The following is a 22,553-nucleotide window of genomic DNA, read 5'->3' as shown; positions in this document are numbered from 1 at the left end:
GTTGGGGTATATGTGTGGTGTGTGTATTGGGGGTGTGTGTGTGTTGGGGTATATGCATGGTGTATGTATTGGTGTCTGTATGTGTGTGTGTGTGTGTGTTGGGGTATATGTGTGGTGTGTGTATTGCGGTGTGTGTGTGTATGTTGGGGTATATGCATGGTGCATGTATTGGTGTGTGTATGCGTATGTGTGTGTTGGGCTATATGTGTGGTGCATGTATTGGTGTGTGTGTGTGTATGTTGCCACTTCCTCCTACCACACACCCTTTCACACTCCCTGCTTTTGCACGTGCTGTTCCCTGGCCCACAGTGCCCACCCCTTGCCTCTCCCACAATGCAAACCCTGCCCATGGATCATTCAGGGTCCAGCGCAGGCCTTTTAGGTCTTTCTCAGCCCCTCATACCTACAGGGCTCATCACTCCATGCTCTGTTCCCGCAGTATGTCCAGTGCCTACTCATCTCCAGGGAACACTCATTTCCTACCTTCTGAGGATTCCTGAAGGTCAGCTCCTTGTCCCTTGCACCCATCACCATGCCAGTTTTATAGCAGCCCCACCCCCAATGCTCATTGAGCAAATGGATTCATTTATTCATGGCAACATGTATTTATTGAGCATCTACTACATGCCCGGCGATTTAGGAATTGGACCTTGCTGCATGAATGAATGAACATGGACATCTCATTCATGGAGGAGAGAGGTCAGAGGGCATGGAGTGTGGGTGCCTGTGTAGCCCCTTACATGATATTACCAGACTTGGCTTGTTCTCAGAGTGAGGGGGAGCCACCACAGGGTTTCAGCAGGGGAGAGACAGGGTCTGCCCTGGATTTTAATGCCCCCCTCTGCTGTTTTGTGGAGAGCAGACAGCAGGGGCTTGGTGGGTGTCAGCACCGAGAAGGTGACCGTCATGCCTGGGTGGCTCCAACCTCAGGGGAGAAGGAGGAGGGATGGCAGACCCTGAAGTATCTGGAAGGCAGTGCTGGCGAAGGAGTGCAAGTGACGGGGACTCCAGTCTCCTGCCTCTTCCACCCCAACATCAAACAGCACCAGGCCCGGAGGAAGCCGCGCAGATCAAGGCCAGCACTGCCTCCTTGGGGGCGGGGAAGAGCAGGTGATGGTCTTCATTTGCATCCCATTGCAGGCCCCCAAACACGTCCTGATCCCAGCAGCCTTTGATCTGGTTTGATGTCTCCTCCAGCCTTCTTCCCAAGCAGGAAGGCTTTTATCCTCAGAGGCGGCTCCCAGCCCAGCTGGCTCTAGCACAGTGCAGTGGAGGGAAGGGGAGTGCGTAGCTCTCCACTGGCTCAGGCTCAGAGCCATCCTGAGACCTGGCCCATGGTGACCCTGTGTCTCAGGTGAAGGAACTGGCTCTCGGGAGGATGGCCAGCCTGGTCACATAGCTGCAGGTTCTTGACTCCAGTGTGGACAGTGGTGCTGGAAACTGTCTGCGCCGACCTGATCAGGGGTAATTGCTGGGTTCTCAGCCTCCAAGGATGGGAGTGCAGACCCCTGTCCCTATCCACTGCATCCCTACTTAGAAGGCAGTTCTGCTGCTGTATGCTGCCCCCTGGGGCAGTGAGGTGGCTCTACAAGGGCTGGCAAAGGGGAAGAAAAGGAAGCCTCTGGGTTTTGGGGTGGAGTGGTCAGGCAACCTTGAAAACTGCACAGATGTAGACTCAGATGAGTTGCTTGTCCCTTAGGAACCATGGGTGCTTGACAGATCTGGATTGGGAGAATTCATGGAAATGCCATGTAGGGATGCTCAGTACCTTTAGGGGAAATGTCTGTTTTTGCACAACCCATGTAGACCTCCTGGTGGAGGCTGGAGAGCATCTCAGTGGTTCTCAAAATGCTGTTGGCTTCTCTGACTGACCTGGGCTGGCACAACTTTGCTCAGTTTGATGTCCCTGGTGGTCCTCTCTACACTCCCAGGGGTGGGAGTGGGCATCACCCTCCTGCCAGCTGGGGTTCCCATGGGTGAGCAGTAGTAATGGTTACAACATTCACAATAACTGGCACTTATTGAGCCTTTTCTCTGTGCCACGCACGTGCTAAAAACCTCATTTAATTCCAGACCTGCCTGGGGAGTTATATGCCTTGCCTGAGCCTGCACAGCCAAAATGTGGTGGAACTAGGATTTGACAAACAGCCTCAGTTAGTATCTGGAGGACACCATTGGCCTGGCCCTCCTGTTGAGTCAGGTGTGTCTCCCTGTCCCTTGCTACTGAAGGTCCTCCCTGATCCACAGGTAAAGTTAGAGAGGGGGGCATGTCCTTCATCCTCAGAGTCACTGCCTGCGGGCCCAGAGAGAGTAGAAGACCCTGGGATCCAGGAGGCACCCTGGGGGGGCCACTGCATGGGATGACCCTGGGCTCCAGCCTCTGCCTGGCAGCTGAGGAGCAGATTCATGGGGTGCTCTGGTCTCTGGGCTCTTGCCCAGTCCCTGTCACTCCCCAAGACCAAAGACTCCAAAGCAGGAAAGAGGCCTCCAGCTCTGTCATCATGAATATCTGGCATTTTCTCTGCACCCCCAAACTGCTGCCTTTGAGCCTCCAGGTCTCCTAGCAGCCTCTCTGCCCACCCCACCAGCCACTAGACCTCAAAGCCATGTACTCCCCACCCTGGTCCCTGACCCCAGCATTCTCCCCAGCTCAGTACCCCCCAACCTTCCTTCAGCAGCTGGAGGGAAGAGAATAGTAAAAATCTACTGCAGTAATAAAAGGCATTAACCATCTGAACACTCACCCACAGTGCCCCTGCAACCGTCTATCCTTAAGCAAGAAATATTGTTTAATGCTGATGGTAATGAGTGAATCAAATTGTGAAAATTAAACTGGAATTTGAGCATTAGTGCCAGGATGCTGGCATTTGGCGAGTCAAGTGGTAGTGCTGTTACCTCCCTCCTCACCACTCAGAGGCCCACTCACCCTGCCCGGCCAGCAAGATGCTTCCCATGTGGCTAGGGTGGGGCAGCAGAGAAGGCACAGCCCTGAAACATCCCCGTTAGGGGTTTGTGCTAATCCTGAGGTTCCACTGAGGGTGCCCTGGGCTTTCCTTTTAAAATACAAATCCTTTCAGCCCGAGCCCCATCCTTCCCTGATACCCTGAATACAGTGAGCTCAGGAGTTTTTGTCTCCCTCATGGAGGGACCCATGGGAGGATGCAGGAGGTTCTGGCAGCCAGATTCCATTGTCTTTCCGTTAGCACCTGTCACTTCCCCGGGTGTCACCCAATGCTTTTTATAGGTTGTGAACCAGAGCTCAGAGTTAGACTGGGGTTTAAGGAAGATTAAAAAGAGTCCTGAAGTCAGAGGAATGGGTGATGTATGCGTTGGTGGAAAGGAAAGCAGTCAGGAGGCAGGTGAAGAAGCAAAGTCAAGCTTCCTCAGCGTCCCCTTCTTGCAAAGCTGCCACAGGCAGGGACCACTTGGAGCAGGTGAAAAGGGCAGCCGAAGGCGTCCCTCCACCTCTCCACCTTTGCTCAAATTCTGGTGTGGGCCTGCAGTCCCTGCATATGTCCCATGCACTTCATAACTCCAGCCCACCTCCTCCTGGAAGCCATCGGGGTGTAGCTAGTTTCTCCTCCCGCTTCTAGCCTCTTCTGGCCTTCATCCCAGAGTTACTGAATGTATCTATCAGGCCTTTGTTCTCTCATCAGGGGCTCCAATGAAGACGCTCTGGGCCCATAGACCAAAGACTCTGGACTCTCCAGGGATCTCAGAGCCATGCACAACTCTTTCTTCCCAACCCCTTAAAAGAGAAAACCCAGAAGTGCTCCCAAAACTCATCTCAGATCCTCTGTTCTAACAATTCCCAGGCACACAGTGAGTGCTCAATCAATGCTTGCTGAAGGGGCAGCCAGAGGGGAGATGCAAAGTATGTCAGGGGTTTTGTCCAGCCCCTCCTGAGGTGGCTGTAAGCACCTTCACCTGACACAGAACTGGAAGCTTCTCCTGTCCACAATTTTATCATCTTCCCCCAGCCCCAGCTCCTGCGCAGGTGGGGTGGTGAGTACAGACTCTGCCTACTCCCCTATGGTGGTTAGACATCTGGGGACAAAGAGCCAAGCTGCCCTCTCTGGGTCCAAGCAGGGCTGGGATGAGCACCTACGTCCTGTTGCCCAGCCCTCTGGGGAGTCACACTCCTGTTCCACAGAACCCCAGATGCTCCCTCACACCTGCAGGCACAGACACGATTTAAAAGAGCAGATGGCAGCAGCAAGGGCTTTGTGATCATGAAATCAAGGGACCCCATGAGGCTGGGTTGAGTCTAGGCTCCAGCTATGGGCAACCTCTTGTGCATCCTGGGGTTCCTTCTCTGCCCCAGCTTCCTCATCTGGAAAAGCATGAAACCCTTGGTGTTATCCGGGGTCCTGCCCAGCTCTGCCACTCTGTGGCCTTGTTCTTCCAGGTGCAGGGACAGCAGTTCTTGGGGCCACAGTGTGCCAGCCCTGCTGGCCTTTGTCTTGTTTGGGGACTTGTGTATTGTGGATGGCCTGTCTCTCCACCCAGATGCCAGCTCCAACGAGCAGCTTCGTCTCTCTTGTTTACCACTGTAGAAGCAATGCTTGGAACAGTGTCCGGCACAGAGAAGGTACTCAGTGAACAGCTGTTGAGAGACTGTAGAACATGCTTGCTCCCCTTGCTCTGCCCCTTGACCAGGAGGAACCCGTGAGGCCTCAGTCCCCTCAGCTCAGGTCAGCGGATTTTGTTGTGCTCAGTTTCCAACTCCCAGGGCTGAGCCCCTGACCTGAGCTGGGCTCTGTCAAGAGAATTCTGGGCCCCTAATGCCAGCCTCCAGTTGCTCACCACATCTCTGGGCCCCCAGGGGGTCTCAGCAACCTCTCACTCACTCTTCAGCCCATCCCCTCACTAACTCTGAGGCCACTCCTTGCCTCAACACCTTGGCCCAGCCCAGCAGCACCTGCCTGAATGTGTCTTCAGAGGAGCAGCTCCCCAATACCCCGACTATGGGAAGCAACAGGCTCAGGGCTGAGGGCTCACCAGAACATGGGGACCACCAGAGCCTCTCCATTACCAGGGGTCCCAGCTTAGGCAGCTGGGCAGTGGCCAGGGCCTTCTCTGCCTGTACCAGGAGTCAGGGGCTGTGTGGATGGAGGAGGAGGGTGGGCACGGGCTGGGGAAAGAGAGTCATTCTCCAAGACTCTTGCGAAATTGGCATCAGACCCAAGACACCAGCCAAATGGTACCATTGGTTATGTGATGCAGCTTGAGACAGTGCCTCAGGAAAGCGGACAGAAAGGAGGTGGGCAGAGTGGGTGGGAGACAGGGAGATGTTGTCCATCTCAGCTGGCCAGCCACAGCCTCAGGATCTAGTCTAACCTGTTGCTTCAAGTGTGTTCCCCATCATAAGATGTGGATCCTCTGACTTCTCCTCTCACCCTCTTTGACCTCTGCCCTCTCACAGCAGGGGTGACCTTCCAGGCCAAACCAAGGCAGGGCGAATGAAGGGAAAACAGCACTGCATTTCCTCTTCCTCCTGCACGGAGAAACCCAAGTAGGGGCCATCGCCATGGTAATTACCTCTTGGCAGGCGCTGGGACCCTAGCCACCACCATGACAGGAGCATCTAATCACACCCATTTCATAGATCCCAAAACTCAGGTGTGGAGCAGGGGAGCGGGAGGGGGAGTCAGTGGGCCTGGCCCACAAGGAAGTCCACTCGCAAACTCAAAGTCCCTCCAGCCCCTGGTCTGAGAGACAAGCCTTAGAATCACTCGCACAAGTCACAATACCCAACTGGAGGACGGTGCAAACTGAACACATTTGAGGATCCTAGAAGCAGACATTTGAGTTGGTTGTGGTCAGTCCATGACTACCTGGAGGAAGTGAGTCTGAAGCTGGGTGTCTTTGGTATCTTGCAGCCCTCCAGAAAGGTAAGGGTGGCTATAGTTTCCCTGGGGAAATCCAGATGGGGAGGAAGAGGGGGAGCCTGGCAGCTTATATGTTTAGAAAGGCCTCTAGAAGGAGGCGCTTAACTGAGAACTGCACAGTAAAGGAAAATTTCAGGGGAGGGGAACGAGGAATTAGGAAAAAACAAAAAAAACCCAAAACCGGCAAAAAAGGAAGTGGCTGGATAGAAAGGCACATGTGGATGAATTTTAATGCAATCAGAAAGCTGTCATAGCAATAATAAAGGAATGCATTCAGACGTCAGGAGAGGCGAAGGCGAGGAGCTGCAGTCTCCGCATGTAAATCAAGCTTGGGCAGAGGAGGTGCGTTCCCTTCCTTTCCTTTTTCTGTCCAAGTGAGGAAGTGGAATTTTTAGCAAGAGGGCCAGGGATTAGCAGGGGCGGGGTTCCATTTCTAAGTCTTTCTGGAAACCCAATTCGATTGAGCCTTTAAAAGGCACTAAAGGTTGAGGGGGAGGTAGGGAGAACACTGGGGGCTGTGCCTGGAAAGAAGAGTTTTAATTACTCCACAAAAGAAGGAAAAGCTCCCATTTCACTTCCAGTAAATTGCTGTTGCTGCTTCCAGGAGTCAAACATAACGGCTCCCCAGTCTTTCCTCTGTCTCTGTCATCTTTCCCCCCAGCCCTCTTCTCCCAGCTCTTTGCCTCTAATTCTCTTGTCTGTGTTTCCTGCCATTTTCTCTCCCCCACTCCCTTTCTGCGCCGAACTCTATCTCCTCCCATCCCACTTCAGCTTTTCTCTTCCACCCTCCCTCTCTCTCTTCCTTCTCCTTGTGCCCCAGAGCCTGGAGTAAGTGGGGGAGGGCTGCACGCAGAACCCTGGAGATGGGGTGGGGGTGTGCCCCAAAGTCTTGCCAAGCCAAAGGAGCCAGAAGAGCAGCTTGAGGCAGGTAGTGGGGCCTGGGCTCTGGGGTCCAGAGCTTTAGCTGAGGCCCACCCTGTTGGAGGGCCAGCTGGTGTTTTTTGACCCACAGCTGGTAACAGGGACCAGTAACTGTGCCCTACAGGTTATGCGAGGAGCTGGGACCTGGTACCACATCATCATTGAGAACTGGCCCAGTGCTGAGTGCATCTGGACTGAGGAGTACCAGCAGGGCAGAAGGCAGGAGGACTCTGCAGGTGGCGTGTGGAGGGCAGGGGCCTGAAAGCCTCCTCTGCTTTGCTTCAGAACCTGGGACAGACCCTCAGCTCTAAGTGAACTCTCCTGACAATTTGGGCAAGGTGGGGGTTCTCTGGGAAAGAAGGTACCAACCACCTTGAATACAGAAGGACACAGGGTCCCTGAGTGCCCATGTGCTCAGAGGAAACCATGAACACATGGCCATTTGCAGTTTTGGGGTCTGCATTTCTGCAGCTTTAGCTGTGTGTCAATCATGTAATCATCCACAAACATCTAGCGAGTGCCTGCTGAGTGCAGCCACCCCTGGGACTCTGTTCCAGTTCCTATGGCTGCATACCAATTTAGCCCGAAACTGAGTGGTGTAAAACAACCGTTTATTTTGCTCATGGATTCCATGGGTCAGGAATTCACAGGGCACAGCATGGAAGGCCTGTCTCTGCTCCAGGATGTCTGGGCCTCAGCTGGAAAATTCAAAGGCTGGGAGCTGGAATTATCCGAGGACTCATTCATTCACGTGTCTGGTGGTCGATGTTGGCTGTCAGCTGGGGCCTCAGTTCCTTTCCATGGGGACTCTTCTGCATGGGCTAATTGGGGGTTCACAGCATGGTGGCTGGCTTCCACAGAGCTAACAACCCCCCCCCCCACAAAACAGAGGCAAGTGGAAGCTGATCTCTTTTATGACCCAACCTCAGAAGTCACCTGGCATCACTTCTGCCATTCTTTATTTATTAGAGCAGTCAAGGGGAAGGAATACGCCCCCGGACTCTCAGTGAGAAGAGTGGCAGTCACACTGAAGTAGCAGCATGTGGGCTGGGGCTGCCTTCTGCAGTCATTCACCAGCTGCTGCAGGTGGATACAGCCCCGTGCGTGCATGCCTTGTCTCCCTGAGCACACAGCATGGGATCAACAAAGCACTTGATACTCATCCCAGGTGTGTGGGGGCTGCTGAGGCATCTTCAGGAATAGACGCCCCCAAAGTGTCCAGGGTCGAATTTTGCAGCGTGAAGAAATAGGAAGAGCCAGACCGAGGAGGGCGCATCCAGATGGAAGAAAAAATATGTGACATACCAAGGAGGTGTGCCCTGGGATGGCACAGGGCAGGCAGTCATTCATTGTTTATTCACCTCATCACTAAATGGAGGGCCTCCTGTGCTCCAGGCACTGCTGCTTCAGCAGAGAGTCCTGGTCTCTTTCCCCAGTGAGCATCCCAGGGAATGGGTGGGAAAGGAGAGCTATACGGAAACCCACAAAGTAGTCATTGTCCTTTGACATTCCGGCCACAGGGATGGGGGCCTGACACAGAGTAAGGGAGGGATAAGAAGGGGCATGGGTGAGGAGGCAATACTCAAACTGAGACCTAGAAGAAGAGGACTGGACCTTGTGATAAGTGCGCTCCAGGCAGGGGAACAGTATCTGCAGAGGCCCGACGTCAGACCCGCCAGTTGTGATTCATTTTGGAGCCTGTAGAGGATAGCATGTGAGACGAAGGAGGAGGGGAACGCAGGCTGCCCGTGTGCTCTAGTGAGGGGCCAGCCCAGGGTCTCTGCTCCTCAGGCTGCAGCCTGCCCTGCAGGCGGGAGGAGGCCGAGTCGCTGCGATCCAGCTCCTGCCTGCCACAGCTCTCTCCGCACCTGTCCCGCGACTGTGCGCTCCTACCCCACCTACTTCTCTCCCTCGCCCCTCCCGCTCCGACTAAGCCCCGCCCCCGTCCCCCTCCCCCGCACCTCTCCCCCGCCGGCTCCCAGTCCCCGCCCCGCCTCCCCGGCTCCTCCCTTTCCCTGCCGCTCTCCCCCTCCGGCCGTGCCCTGCTCCCGCGCAGCCCGGTCCCTGGCCCGGGTAAGCATCTTCTAATTTTGTTCTAGAAGATAGAAAACTCTTCGTGGGCATGCTCAACAAGCAACAGTCCGAGGACGACGTGCGCCGCCTTTTCGAGGCCTTTGGGAACATCGAGGAGTGCACCATCCTGCGCGGGCCCGACGGCAACAGCAAGGGTGCGCGGGGCGGGGCCGGGAGGGATGCCCCGGAGGGAGGGGCGAGGCGGAGGGAGACCAGAGGGCTCCTCTGAGTCTCCGGGGCCGTCGCCGTCTGTCTCTGGGCTTCTTGGTGTCTCTTTCTCAATCTCTGCCTCACCCGTCTGCGTTCACCTGGGATGCGCCCTCTCCTCCCGGCCCCTCCCTGGCCCTGCTTCTGGGTCCCAGCTTGGCCTCTCGCGTCCTCACAGGGTGCGCCTTTGTGAAGTACTCCTCCCACGCCGAGGCGCAGGCCGCCATCAACGCGCTACACGGCAGCCAGACCATGCCGGTGAGTGCTGGCCCCTTGGGGCGGGGACGAGGGCAGCGGCGGGCCGAGACCCCAGCACCCGCCACGCCCCGCCGGCTGTCCAGTCTCCCCAAGAGACAGGAAAGCATGACCCTTATCCCCGGGCCTCAGACAAGGACGCGGAAGCCCAGGGATGTTAAGGAACTGGCCTGAGGTTACCCAGGTGGAAAATGCCCGCGGTGGGGTTCACACCTCATTCCCCTGGGCAAGCGCCGATGCCGCCCCCTCCAAAGCGCCCCGAGGAGCGGGCGGGGTGGGCGCAGGCCAGAGGCACCGACAGCTGCGGGCGGAGGCTCTGGAGCAGATGGGTCTCACGCGCCGCCCCGGCCGCAGGGAGCCTCGTCCAGTCTGGTGGTCAAGTTCGCCGACACCGACAAGGAGCGCACGATGCGGCGAATGCAGCAGATGGCTGGCCAGATGGGCATGTTCAACCCCATGGCCATCCCTTTCGGGGCCTACGGCGCCTACGCTCAGGCAGTAAGTGGCAGCGCGCACGGGCAGCGGTGCTCAAGCTCACTCCCCTGGGAGCCTCAGAGAGCGGGACATGAAACCGAAAATACTACTCTATCCCTTGCCCTCTCCCTCCAGAGTGAGGAGGGGCCGGGAATGAACCCATGAACCCGGGGGGTGTAACTTCAGAAGGGTTTGAAAGAAGGCTGGCCCAGTTGGGGTGGCTGCCAGGAGGAGGTGGGCTGCTGTCTTAGTTCTAAGGGGCAGAGCTGAGAGAGGCCCCACAGAAAAGTGGGTTACCCTGAGCCTTTTCCTCTCAGCCAGATCAACGTTGAACCCCAGGAAGCACAGATGAGAGGGCGAGGTTCAGGTCATTGGTTGCAAACCACCCCTACTCCATGGAACGGTGACTTCAGGCCTTCTGGTCTCTCCTGGCAGGGCTCCTGTGAGGTGCCCTAAAGCCCTACACACCCACACTTCTGATATCCCCTCAGGCCTCTGGCCCACCTACTTCTTTCTTCCACATGGGGGCCCACTCTGTCAGCCTCTCCCGGAGCTGCCTGCAGACTGGTAACCACAGCTCCCATGTGGGTGGCACTGAGGCAGGCCACGGTTCTGGGTCTGAAAATGCAGGCTTACCTCACTTCTGCAGTACTGTCTGCCTTGGCCACATTCCGCAGCCTCCCCTGTCTGCACTCACCTTTGTGACAACACTAGGGCTGCCTGGGGTTCTATTCATAATTCTCCTGTCACTTCTACCAACAGACTCCAAATTAAAATCATTCTGGACAGAAACCTGTGCTAAATGAGTTCTGCAGAGGCTCATCCAGCATGTCTCTAGTGCTTTGGATGTCACTTCCCCACGAATGACAGGCTGTACACAGGGCTGACTAGCACCCACAGAGCCAGTCTCCTCCCCTGCCCCTAGCAACAACTTTGGAGTTCCAAAGACCCTAGCATTACTTTTAAATACAGTCATCTCTCAGGGTGGTGGACTCTAATAGCTGTCGAGGTACAGGGCAAGAATGGGAGAGGCATCAGGGCTTTCTGGAGTGGTAGTTGGGAGCTTCTGGGGCTCAGAGCCTGGGAGATTGGTCTCCAGGAGCTGAGGCCACTGTCGGGGAGGGATGCCCCCTGGAAGCACGTGATATTTTTTCCACTCCCTCTGCCCCAGCTGATGCAGCAGCAAGCGGCCCTGATGGCATCAGTCGCGCAGGGCGGCTACCTGAACCCCATGGCTGCCTTCGCTGCCGCCCAGATGCAGCAGATGGCGGCCCTCAACATGAATGGCCTGGCGGCCGCACCTATGACCCCAACCTCAGGTGAGCTGGCAGGTGCCAACATAGGGTCTGGCCCGGTGGGAAAACAGCTGGCCCCAGGCTGGGACCTAATTTCAGCTACCAGCGGACCATTCTGTGGCAAAAGCACATAGTGTCTGGGCCCGAGAGGCCTTGCCTTCTGGCGGTTTGTCTCAAAAATGTTCTAATCCATGGGGATCCAAGGGAAGATGAGATATGGGACCCATGCAGTCTACCGTGTGATTTCAGGGTGGGGTGGATTTCTCTCAAGCTGTTTAACCTTATCAGGAAACAATGTATCTTGATGTTTACCAACAAGAGACCTGGAAAGAAATTGACATGAAGACATCTCCCTGTGGTGTCTATGACGAAAAGAGCCTTGGCCATTCTGTGGCCTTGTTCAGCCCCTGGCCCAAGCACAGAAGGAACCCATTTGGGTGTCGTCTTTTTTTTTTTTTTTTTTTTTCATTTCCCTTTAACCCAACCTAGACTCACTGGCTTTTTCTAAGACAACTATGCAACAAGCTAGAGAGAACCACAAGAGTTATCAAGGGACAGGAGTTTGGAAAGAACCCAGCTCACAAATCATGTTTTTGATTGAATCTTGGCTATTGTCCAGTCCAATGAGTCTCAGCTGTTGCAGTTATGCCCCCGAATCCCCAGGACATCTGGCAATGTCTGGAGACATTTTTGATTGTCACAACTGGGAGTGGGGATTGCTACTGAAATCTAGTGGGTAGAGGCCAGGGATATTGCTGTACGATCCTACAGTGCACAGGACAGCCACCACAAGGAACTATCTGGCCCCAGATGGTAATAGTGTCAAAGTTGAGAAACGCTAGTCTAGTCCTAAGGGCTGGTCCTGCACCCCAGGCTCTTATTCACTGAGCTTCCTTGGCTCTCTGTGCCCAGGCCACAGCAGCAACTTTCCTAACATCCAAGAGCTATTCCTTTCCCAGGTGAAAGCCAAAAAGACTGTGCCATCTCTGGGCTCAACTTGAACACTACTCTTCACCTCTGATCCCCAACTTCAAGGGATACACATGAGCCCAGGCAGTGGCCAGCCTCAGGTCCACATTCTCAGAGGGACCCTGCTTCCTACATGAGAGGAAGGCCCTTTCCAGCCTCTGGGCTTTCAGTACAATCACCATAATATCCACATCTCAGGTTCCACCCACTTGGCATAGGGAGGACACAGGGTATTGTCATTTGACCCCAACTTTATTCTCACCATCATGACCACTACTATTGCTTCAAGTGGAGGAGGCCAAGGCGTCTACTTTGTGTATGAGCTAAAGCTGAGTCTGGGCTCTGTAATAACCTCTCTGCCTCAGTACGAGAGAATGCCAGAATTAAGACCTACTCCATCTGAGCAGAAAAACTTCCTCCTGGAGAGGCATATCAGCCCCCCAATGACCAAGTAAAGACCAGCTCATCCAGCCCTAGCTGAAGAGAGTAAGAGCACTGAAAAAGACTTAAGGAAGGCCAGGTACGGTGGCTCATGCCTGTAATCCCAGCATTTTGGGAGGCCGAGGCGGGTGGATCACTTGAGGTCAGGAGTTCAAGACCAGCTTGGCCAACATGGCGAAACCCCAACCCTACTAAAAAATACAAAAATTAGCCGGGCCTGGTGGTGCATGCTGGTAGTCCCAGCTACTTGGGAGGCTGAGGAAGGAGAATTGTTTGAACCCAGGAGGTGGAGGTTGCAGTGAGCTGAGATTGCACCACTGTACTCCAGCAACCTGGGCAACAGAGCAAGACAAAAAAAAAAAAAAAAAAAAAAAAAAAAAAAAAAAAAAAAAAAAAGGACTGAAGGAAGACCAAGTGTGGTTACAGTCAAGGGCACTGAGAGTAGTCTATGTGCTGTCTAAGGACAAGCCATCAGGGTCAGAGAAATCTTATTTGGGCAGGTGGAATTTGGACTCTGCCTTGAAGGATAGATACAATTGGGATAGGTGAAGTCACTTCATATAGGGAGATAAGCCAAGGCATGGGTCATAGATAAGATTGAGCTGGTATGTGAGGTCCAAGTCTATCCGCAGGTCCTTGGAAACAGTTGAGTGAAGCTTTATGGGTGGGCCTTCCTCACCTTTGTTCTGCTTGCCTCCCCTCCTCCTCCACCCTTCTGTATGCCTGGAACCAGGTGGCAGCACCCCTCCGGGCATCACTGCACCAGCCGTGCCTAGCATCCCATCCCCCATTGGGGTGAATGGCTTCACCGGCCTCCCCCCACAGGCCAATGGGCAACCTGCTGCGGAAGCTGTGTTCGCCAATGGCATCCACCCCTACCCAGGTAAGCACATCTGTCAGCACTTATTTCCATATGCAGCACATTCTTTATCCATGCTGTCCCTGCCCTTGCTGTTATAACAAGATGTGGCTCCTGCCCTCTGTCCATTCCTTGATGAAACCCCAAGTGTGATCAGAGAGGGCCAGCCTCCCATCTTCCTTCAGGGAGCCCGTGATGGAAAAAATGAGACCAAAATCCTGCCCTTGGGGATATGTCATTCTGATCTGGGAGACAGATCCCCATTCTAGGTGCTCCCTTAGGGAAGAAAGGAGACTGGGTGCAGTTGTACAACCATGTAGAGAGGCCAGTAAGTGCAAAATAATTGAGTGTAAATTTAACCTACAAGAAGTAAGGGGATAGAAACTAGAAGAACAATCAGGGTTAGTGTTAAGTAGGAAAAGACTCTTTGGGAAGGAGTGGAGGGAGGTATAACGATTGGCAGTCTGTCTAGTACAGACCGGTCCGTCCCTTGGTGCACACAAAAGCGCGATCATGGTGCACGCAAAAGCGTGATCAGCACCATGGACAGGTCAGCACCACAGACAGCCCAGCACCTTGGACAGCTCCTAGACTATTTTTCAAATAGTCTGGCACACGGAAAGATCCAGGAGGCCTGCTCCTGATTAACTTTTTTCCTCAAACTTAGCCGTCCTCACAGGGTGAGAGTGTCCAGTTGGCCTGAAGCAGCTCTTCTCCCTGGTCTGGAGAATGGGCTGCTATCAGGGCAGGGAAGCTGGGCCCAAAGCCCTCTAGTAAACTACAAGGGAAATGTGCTCCTGATGTGGAGTGCCGCCCCGCTTCCTGGAGGCAGAGGATGAGGTTAGAGTCCCCTTAAGTATCAGTAAGTACTCAGTTTGTGCTGTGAAAGGGGGCCCAAGAAGTAGAGCAGGACATGGACCTATCGCCTGGGAGGTCAGAGTCCATTGGGAACACAATCTAAGTCTGCAGAATGATGAGACAATATGGCAGAATTAAGTTTGATCATGAGTGAGTGTTCTCAGACTTGAAATGCTAAAGATCCCAATGAATGGACAGTTCTGTAGGCTAAAGAAGCCCCAAAAAAGCCTTCCCAAGGAGGAAACTACCATTGAGCATTAACAGATGGGCAGGAATTGGAGAGGTGAAGATGAACAGGGAACACCCTCCTTTGGAGGGACCTGCCTGGCAAGAGTGGAGGTGGTAAGGAGATTGGCACACACGGCAGGCAGGCCAGCCCAAGGTGAATTGGCAGCAGGGGCTGGGTCCTGTTCCCCACTCTGGGCGCCCATCAGAATCCACTGTGGGGCTTTATACAACCACATAAGCCCAGACATTCTCATTTCCCTGTCTAGAGTGCAGACCAGGCATTTGTAGTATATAAAAGTCCCACTAGCAGCAGAGTGCAAGGTCACTGTACTAGAGGGAAATAGAGGAGAATTTCCTGACTTTGAACTTGGAGTTTTCCTTGATCCCATTCCCCATTCCAGAGCTTGCCCCATAATATATCCCTCAGTCCACCAAGAAGAGGCCAGAGGAGTCTAGAGAGTGAAGTGATGAGGCTCTAATGATCTGGAGTGTTGTTTAAGGATGATGACCCCAAGCTGGTAGGGTGGCAGGGTGGGGCTGTGCAAGCTGGGGGTGGAAGAGATCCCACCAGTCTAAGGCTCATGGGCTGGGAGATGGCATCCCCAGCACATCTGGGTGGCTTCATTTCCCACCCCTTCCTGCCCACAAGCCCATCTGGATCTCTGGATCCTGATAAACCTGCTCCTTCCCAACCCCCTCTGGCATCTGTGAGCTATTTCCCTCATGGAATTTGGAAATGTTTCTTCCCCTATTTGTAACAATCTGCCACATCTCATAAACAATTCCTTGCCAGAGCAAGAGGGAGGGAGGGATGGAGGGAAGGAAAGGAAAAAAGTAGTACATTAAAAAAATTAATTTACCATCTTTAAATGCGGAGTTTGGACCCGCTGTAATGAGCGAGATCCTTCAAAATGTTCACTCTTTGGCAGTTACTAATGAGGTCGTTAGGCAGAGAAGTAGAGAAGGGTCTCATAAATGCTTTTCTCTGTTTCCCAGCCCCAGGTAGCTTTTCTGATCTCCCCTCTTGGGTTCTTGCTGGATACACACAGTGTGGCCTTTACTGTCACATAAACACCCTTGAAGGGGTGGCTCTTGCAAACATTAAAGATTGTTCATTCATTCTTTTCATCATACTCTGCCAGATGCTTATGATGTTCCTGGCACTGTGCTGGCAGCTGCCATGCAAATCGTGCAGGTTATATTTTGCATGAGGGCACCAAACTGTATGCCCAAAGGAAGGGGCACCCTTTTCTAATTTGCATAAAGCCACTGCATGGGTGAATAGCTGGAAAGACCAAGAGCACAATCCGGACGTGGTTCTCCTTCCATAGAGCTTAGAGGCTGGCAGAGGATAGGGGCAGAGGGAAGGCACAGAGGAGACCACCCTCCCAAGCACATCACACTGAGGAGCCCTCAGCGCCAGTCTCTACCATGGGGGAAATAGAGGGACAGGGTGTGGGACTGGGACAGTCCCAGGCAGGAAGGAGCCTGCATTGTGGCTCATCTTCAGCTCCCCCCATCTGAGCAGAGCCCCCATGGGTCTGACTCCCCTGCCGCATCCTGCTCCTGGGGGCTATAGAACCTACTGTCCCACTGTCTCTAGGGACCTCTGCCCCAGGCTTTTCCCTGGGCACCCCTCAGGCCCAGGTGCTCTTTTTCTTTCTTTCTTTTCTTTTGAGACAGAGTTTCACAATTGTTGCCCAGGCTGGAGTGCAATGGCATGATCTCAGTTCACTGCAACCTCCGCCTCCCGGGTTCAAGTGATTCTCCTGCCTCAGCCTCCTGAGTAGCTGGGATTACAGGTGCCCACCACCATGCCCACTAATTTTTTTGTATTTTTAGTAGAGACGGGTTTTCACCATGTTGGCCAGGCTGGTCTCAAGCTCCTGACCTCAGATGATCCACCCACCTCGGCCTCCCAAAGTGTTGGGATTGCAGGCATGAGCCACCGTGCCCAGCCCAGGTGCTCTTTTTCTAATGGAGGTTTAGTGAGATACTCAGGGAAACGTGCTCAGGAGGGAAGTTGAGGCACTCTCCCTAGACTAAAGGTCCCAAAGCCTGGCATGGCCACTTAGCTTAGCTGGCCTGAGTTGACAGGCGGATAAGCCCAGATAGTTTCTTCCTGCCACCTCGTGTTATCCAGTTTTCCCTCAAGCATCCTAGGGCTCCATCCTCCCTCTGGGCAGTCCCTGCCTCTACCACCTCTCTGGGCTTCCAAAGCCAGCCCACTCCCACATTAGTCACCACCAGCCTTGGTCGCCAAAACCAGTGCCTACTGCTGGCCCATGCTTCAGGCTTTTGCCCACAGCTTCAGCAGAGACAGCAAAGACAACAGAAGGGAACCAAGCCTTTCTCTCAGCCCAACTTCCCTGAGTTTCTTGCCAAAGTATCTGTACAGGGGACCTCTCTTCCCACTGGGCAGGAGACATCCCAGGGTCACAGTGTCAGAAGACAGGAGGAAGGTCCTTGGTCTCCTGGTTCCTCGGTTCTGCGGGCAGCACCCCTCTCCCAGTTTGCTGGGAAGACCCTATTTGCGTAGCTGGTCCCTGCTGAAAGGAGCTTAGCCATGGGCTGGGGGTGGAAGACCTCCATGCCTGGTGCAGCTTCCCTGACAGTGAGGGCGCGTCCCTCTGTGTGAGCAGGCACAGTGGCCCAGGAGGACAAAGTGGTAGTGTGAGGCCTTCTTGCCCTTTCTTTCACCCACTGGGGGCTGCCAGCCCCCTCCCCTTTCCCCACAGCCCTTCTGCAGGGCTGGGCCCCTTGTGTGTCCCCCCCCTCCTGCCACCAGCATCTCAGTGTTGAGGCTTCCTTGGCATCTCCTCCCCAACCCTCCACAGTGCTCTGCATGAGCCCCCATCTTACCCCAGCCCTAGGCCAACTGCAGCTTGCATCCCCCAGCCAGGGTGGGCAACTGTCTACCCTGCCAAGAGCCCTGGGCTAGGGAAGGTGACCCCCAGAGGGTCCAGGCACTCAGGGTTTCTGTCTCGGATGCCCTGCCCCAGGGCACAGCCTGCAGTAGCCAGAAAAGGCAGTACAGCTACATCATTGTCCCCATGGGCATGAGGGGAAGGGCCAGTGTGGTGGGCACTGCTGACCTCTGTCCCCTTGGCTCCCTACAGCACAGAGCCCCACCGCCGCGGACCCCCTGCAGCAGGCCTACGCCGGAGTGCAGCAGTATGCAGGTCGTTAGTATCCACGCGTCCCCACGGCTCCTTCCCCAACTCTGTTTATCTCTCCACGCCTGTGACACCAGTGCCCCCTCAGGCCTGGGGCCAGCACTGCATGGGGTGGGGAGAGAGAGTGGAAAGAGGGAGGGCTGTGCTGGCAGAGACCCTCCAGGCTGCCTTCTTGTCAGCGGGCCACCGAGAGTGCCCCTGCAGTGGGGTTGGGCAGAACTTCAGGCAAGTGGGCAGGCCAGGTGGAAGTTTCACCCTTGCTGGGCAGTTACCTGTCTTTGAGGCCAGATTTCCCTTCCCCATGGAGCTTCCAGGGCCACTTTGCCCAGGAGCACCAGGTCTGACACCAGCACCACAGGCGAGGCTGGACCTGGGTGCTGCCCACCATGGGCCACAGTCACTGGCCCAGGAAGCACAGATGCCTGGTTTGAGAGAAGGAGGGCCTCTAGAAGAGATGCCATTTCCCCATTCCCTTCCTCACACACTGGCAGCAGGATGGGGCCCCAGCAGGTGTGACAGGGAGCAGAGGAGGAGAGGTGGGAAGGGACAGCCCTGAGTGAGCAGAGGGCCTGGGGTCACTGAGCCTAAGCCGAGCTGTCAGCCAGGCTTCTCTCTTTCTGTCACCCCTGGACTACACAGCACCCCATCATCATCCCTGCCTAGCCTGTGTCCTACTGCCTGACCTGATCAGGGTCTCTCTTCCCTGTGCTTAGAAGAGCCAGTGCTGTCTCCCATAAGTGCAGTGGGGCTACCTGGCAAAGGGTGAGGGGACTGAGGTGAAGCTGGCCTGGCACATCTGGAGCCCAGAGGAGGTGCTGCCACCTCTTGGGTCCCCTGAGCTCTGACTTCAGGCTCTGTTGCTATGGGAGCCAGGCCAGGCAGAGGAGGGAGCCGGCCACTCCTGTCCTACCTCGGGCCCTTTCCAGTTGGACAATCAGGTTTATCCAACTCAGTCCTCTGCCCCTGGGGACTACCCCCTGGCAGCCTTCCCAGAGGCCAAGTCCACACCTCAGGTGGCCCCCCACCTCCCACACAGGTGCCGTTTGAGTGGGAGTGAGGGCCTGCCAGCTGGAGTCAGCTGTGGCTCAGAGAAGTGGGAAATCGTTCCTGTGGATTCCAGGTGGTGTGGGGTGATCTTGTCCAGGCCATTTTGGTGTTTTTAATTATCCGTGATTGTGTGTTATGCACACATGTGGTTCATCCACTATTTGAAATTCAACTTGCCTCCCCCAAAACATACACACACACACGTGCATGTGTGCATGTAATGTATGCACACATGCACTAACACCATGTACACAAGTGCACGTGTGCGCACACACACGTACTCGTACACACCCACACACGTGCATGTACGCATGTAATGTACACGCACACGCACACACATACACCCACACACATGCATGTATGCACGTAATGTACACACACATACACCCACACACTTGCATGTATGCATGTACTGTACACACACGTACACCCACACTTGCATGTACACATGTAATGTACACACACGTACACACACATCCCCACACGTACATGCATGTATGCATGTAATGTACACACACGCACACACACACGTACACACACCCACACACCCACACACCCATTTCCACTCTTCACCTTGCAACTCCTCTGTTAGTCTGGGAACTGAAAGCTGGCTTTGTCCTAAGTGGCTGAGTGGCAGGGCGCTTTTTGGCTGTTCTGCTTTTACTGCCTGCACTGAAATCTCTCTCTTTCTTCCTGCTTCCACTCTCTGCCTTGTCGCCGGCTCTTGCTTCTTGTCTTGGGCCTCCAGCAGCTGCCTACCCTGCTGCCTATGGTCAGATAAGCCAGGCCTTTCCTCAGCCGCCTCCAATGATCCCCCAGCAGCAGAGAGAAGGTGAGTCTGCAGGCCAGCTCCTGGGCCCCTCCCTCCCCCTGTTGTCCCCAAAGAGGCTGCTCACCTGGGCCTTGGGCTGGGGTGTGCGTTGGAAAGGTGACCACGTTTGTGTGCTGTGTTGAGGTGGGCAAGGGAAGACAGCAGTGCTGTGAGGAGTGGCGCTCTCCAACTTAAGGGTAGAGGTCCGCTTCTTGTGGACAGCTCTGTACACCAGAGTGGTGTCTGGCCCAGGGGCAGGGGCCTGGACAGAATGCCCTGAGGGCTGGCAGGTCCCACACGAGGCACCTTTCCTACTCCCCTCAATCATTGCTGCTGGCCTGACACAGAGCTCACATATCAAAACCTTGGTCTATGAGAACCCCTTCTGAATGGTTGGGTTTGTGTTTCTTCCTTGGCAAGCCCTTGAACCATCCCTTAAACAGAACCTAGCAGAGGTTAGGCCTGTGTGTACCAGTGGAGGCCTTGTCCTTGACCCAGGGAGTTTCTGGTCTTCCAGAGGAGATAGAGGCCCATCCTTGGGGTCTTCACTGGAGGGCCCATCACTGTGTTCCCAGGGAGAATAGCTGGGAGATGAGACTCCAACAACATGGTGGTTTGCAGAACCAGCTCTGATAGCTGTGTGTCTTGAGGAAAAGATGGTAACCAGGCTGAGAGGGTCAGGAAGGGAAGCCCCAGAGGAGGTGGGGTCCAAGAATCCCCCTCCTCTGGTGGGCAGGATTTGGCCAGTGGGGAGGGTGGGGAGAAGTAGGAGTGCTCATGGCTGAGGGGAATGAGAGAGGGAGATGAGTTTATCACCCACAGGAGCTGTGCCCTCTGGGTGACCAGGAGAGGCAGGTGGAGCTCCCAGGGCAGGACTGCGTGGGCAGGGTGAGAAGAGATGAGAATGCCCCAGTGCAGGCCTAGTGGAAGAAGGGGGTGATCCTGGAAAGCTGTGTCCCAAGGCCCTGGTGTGAACAGGGCAGGACAGCAAGATCTTTGGGTCAGATGCCAGGGATCTTGGAATGCCAGTCAGTGTCTTCCCATCCCAGTGCCTAGGTACCCACATAAGCAGGAAGACAGGAGGCTGGATGAACAGGCCCACCCTCTGGGACTCTGTGGGCCTGCCACAGAGAGCTCAGCTTGAGGGGGCAGGACACTAACAAGGTCCCATCCTCTCTACCCCTATGGAAATGGTCACTGGGTAGTGAGGCACCAAAGCTGCCCCTGCAGCCCATGTGGTCAGAGCCTTCCGGTGGCCTCCAAAATCCTGACTCATAGCCCCTGCAGCACAGTGTCCTGGAGCCCTCCGATGTAGGTTAGTCCTGGAAAGAGCCTCAAGAGTCTGCTGGTCCAACATCATTTGACAGGCCCCAGTGCCAGACAAGTCCCTCAGACCCCAAAGAGGTGCCACAGCCTGCCTGGCTGAGAGCCTGGCCTTCAGAGAAAACCCTTTTGGGTGGGACTCTGGCACCTCCTTCCCCGTGAATCTGAACAAATCACTCTATCCCCTCAGCCTCAGTGTCCTCACAGCAAAGTGAGGAGAGTGGGGAGCGTTCTCTGGAGGGGTGTGAGGACCAAGCCGGCTGAGTCTGCCCCCAAACTCCATTCTCAGTGCACACTGCCCTTCCTTTACCAAGCTACCACCCCTTCCAAGGCTGTGCATGAGGCATACCACCCCAGCTCACACCCAGCAGGCAACTTCTGAGATCAGGGGCATCAGGGCTTCCCATGCCCAGGAAAGCCAAGTTACAGGAACCCAGAGGGGTGCACAGGAAGGCCCAGCCCATACCCTGCCTCACGCTGCTGCAGCTGAGGGACACTAGGCTACCACTGGTGAAGTGGGGGTGGGGGTGGTCCCCTCATCAGGCTGCAGCCCTGGGCCTGCCTTGCCCTTGCCTTCCCCACAGTCCAAGCCTTCATCAGTAAGACCGGGGCCATAAGGGGTGGGGTCCAGGAGTCCCCATGTTGCCCGCTCCAGGTCCAGAACAGAGAGCTGTGCCTACAGGCCCTGATATCTTTTCTCCCACTGGTGCCACTGTCAGCTCCCTGAATCACTCTGGCCTATTGGCTCAGGGGTCTCTAAATCCTGCCCCACCCCTCACACAGCTATAGGTCAATGGCACCCTGCCCAACACACATGACAGCCCCTACTGCAGGCCTTAAACTGAGGCCCCCATGGGCCCTCCTGCCCCTCTCCCACCCTACACTCCACCATCCCATATGTGTAGCTCTGAACTCCTCCTCATTCCTTCTCTCCATCTCTGAGCAGCTGCAATTCCTGCCCCCCCTCCCCCACCCCCCACACACACCTTGCTCCCTAGTCTAGGCCCTCTGTGGCCAGTCCTGGCTCCAGCCTCTCCTTGGGGTGGCAGGATCTGCTGCTATTGTCCCCATTCTCCCAGGCCATGGTCCATGGGTTGAGCCACCCCAGGGATGCAGGGGATGGGGAAGAGTAATGCACGATACCAACAGAGCCGCACAGCATGGGCGGGTGAGAGCACGGCACTGGGAGTGGTTTGTCAGGAAGGCTTCTGTGGGTCTGGAAGGATGAGCAGAGGTTGGCAGCACATAGAGCTGGGGAGGCAGGAGGTCCAGGCAGGGGGAACAGCAGGAATAAAAGTGCAGCTGCTGCAGAGTCCAAGGTGAGCGTGGGGCCAGGGAGAGACAGGCGCAAGGTGGGCTGGAGCCTGGCCAAAGCCGTGTCCCACAGAGTTGTCCGAGTCATGAACAAGAAAGAAGGCTGTGTTCCTCCAACCCTGCCAAGAGTTGACTTCTTTATGTCATGGTCCCCTCCCCATGTGGAATGTCATGGAAATACCAGGATATTCTGGTGGCAGGGGAGGACCCTTCTGCCACCTCCTCATCTTTGAGCTGAGCCTGAAAACAGACAGATGCCTGAATTCCCCAGAGGCCATCTGCCCCACAGATGGGATGAGGTTGCCCTCAGGGATGGCTGCCGCAGCGGCTCTGCCAGGGCTGCAAGGTGGTCAGGGGTAGCCGCTTTCTGTCTCTGCAGCTCCGCTTCACCATTTCTCAGAAGGCTGGGCT

The 22,553-nt window shown here is 55.2% G+C and overlaps 1 protein-coding gene across 50 annotated transcripts in view; it reads left to right on the top strand.

Annotated features, from left to right (window-relative positions):
• The window catches only part of CELF4 (CUGBP Elav-like family member 4), a 323,167-nt gene that overhangs the window by 282,123 nt on the left and 18,491 nt on the right, over positions 1–22,553 (top strand). For 11 of the 50 annotated variants that reach the window (XM_055102350.3, XM_055102343.3, XM_055102354.3 and 8 more), the window contains exons 4-10: positions 8,912–9,040; positions 9,271–9,350; positions 9,702–9,845; positions 10,993–11,140; positions 13,260–13,409; positions 17,591–17,656; positions 19,443–19,526. In XM_055102350.3, the coding sequence (XP_054958325.1) occupies positions 8,912–9,040; positions 9,271–9,350; positions 9,702–9,845; positions 10,993–11,140; positions 13,260–13,409; positions 17,591–17,656; positions 19,443–19,526 (801 nt within the window). The remainder of the gene's footprint in view (positions 1–8,911; positions 9,041–9,270; positions 9,351–9,701; positions 9,846–10,992; positions 11,141–13,259; positions 13,410–17,590; positions 17,657–19,442; positions 19,527–22,553) is intronic. The other 39 variants (XM_055102352.3, XM_055102347.3, XM_008955642.5 and 36 more) reach the window with 7 other exon arrangements.

The sequence above is a fragment of the Pan paniscus genome, chromosome 17, assembly GCF_029289425.2.
Source record: "Pan paniscus chromosome 17, NHGRI_mPanPan1-v2.0_pri, whole genome shotgun sequence".
Lineage (NCBI taxonomy): Eukaryota > Metazoa > Chordata > Mammalia > Primates > Hominidae > Pan > Pan paniscus.
The sequence above is the reverse complement of the archived record's forward strand: the minus strand, read 5'-3'. Positions and strand labels throughout refer to the sequence as shown.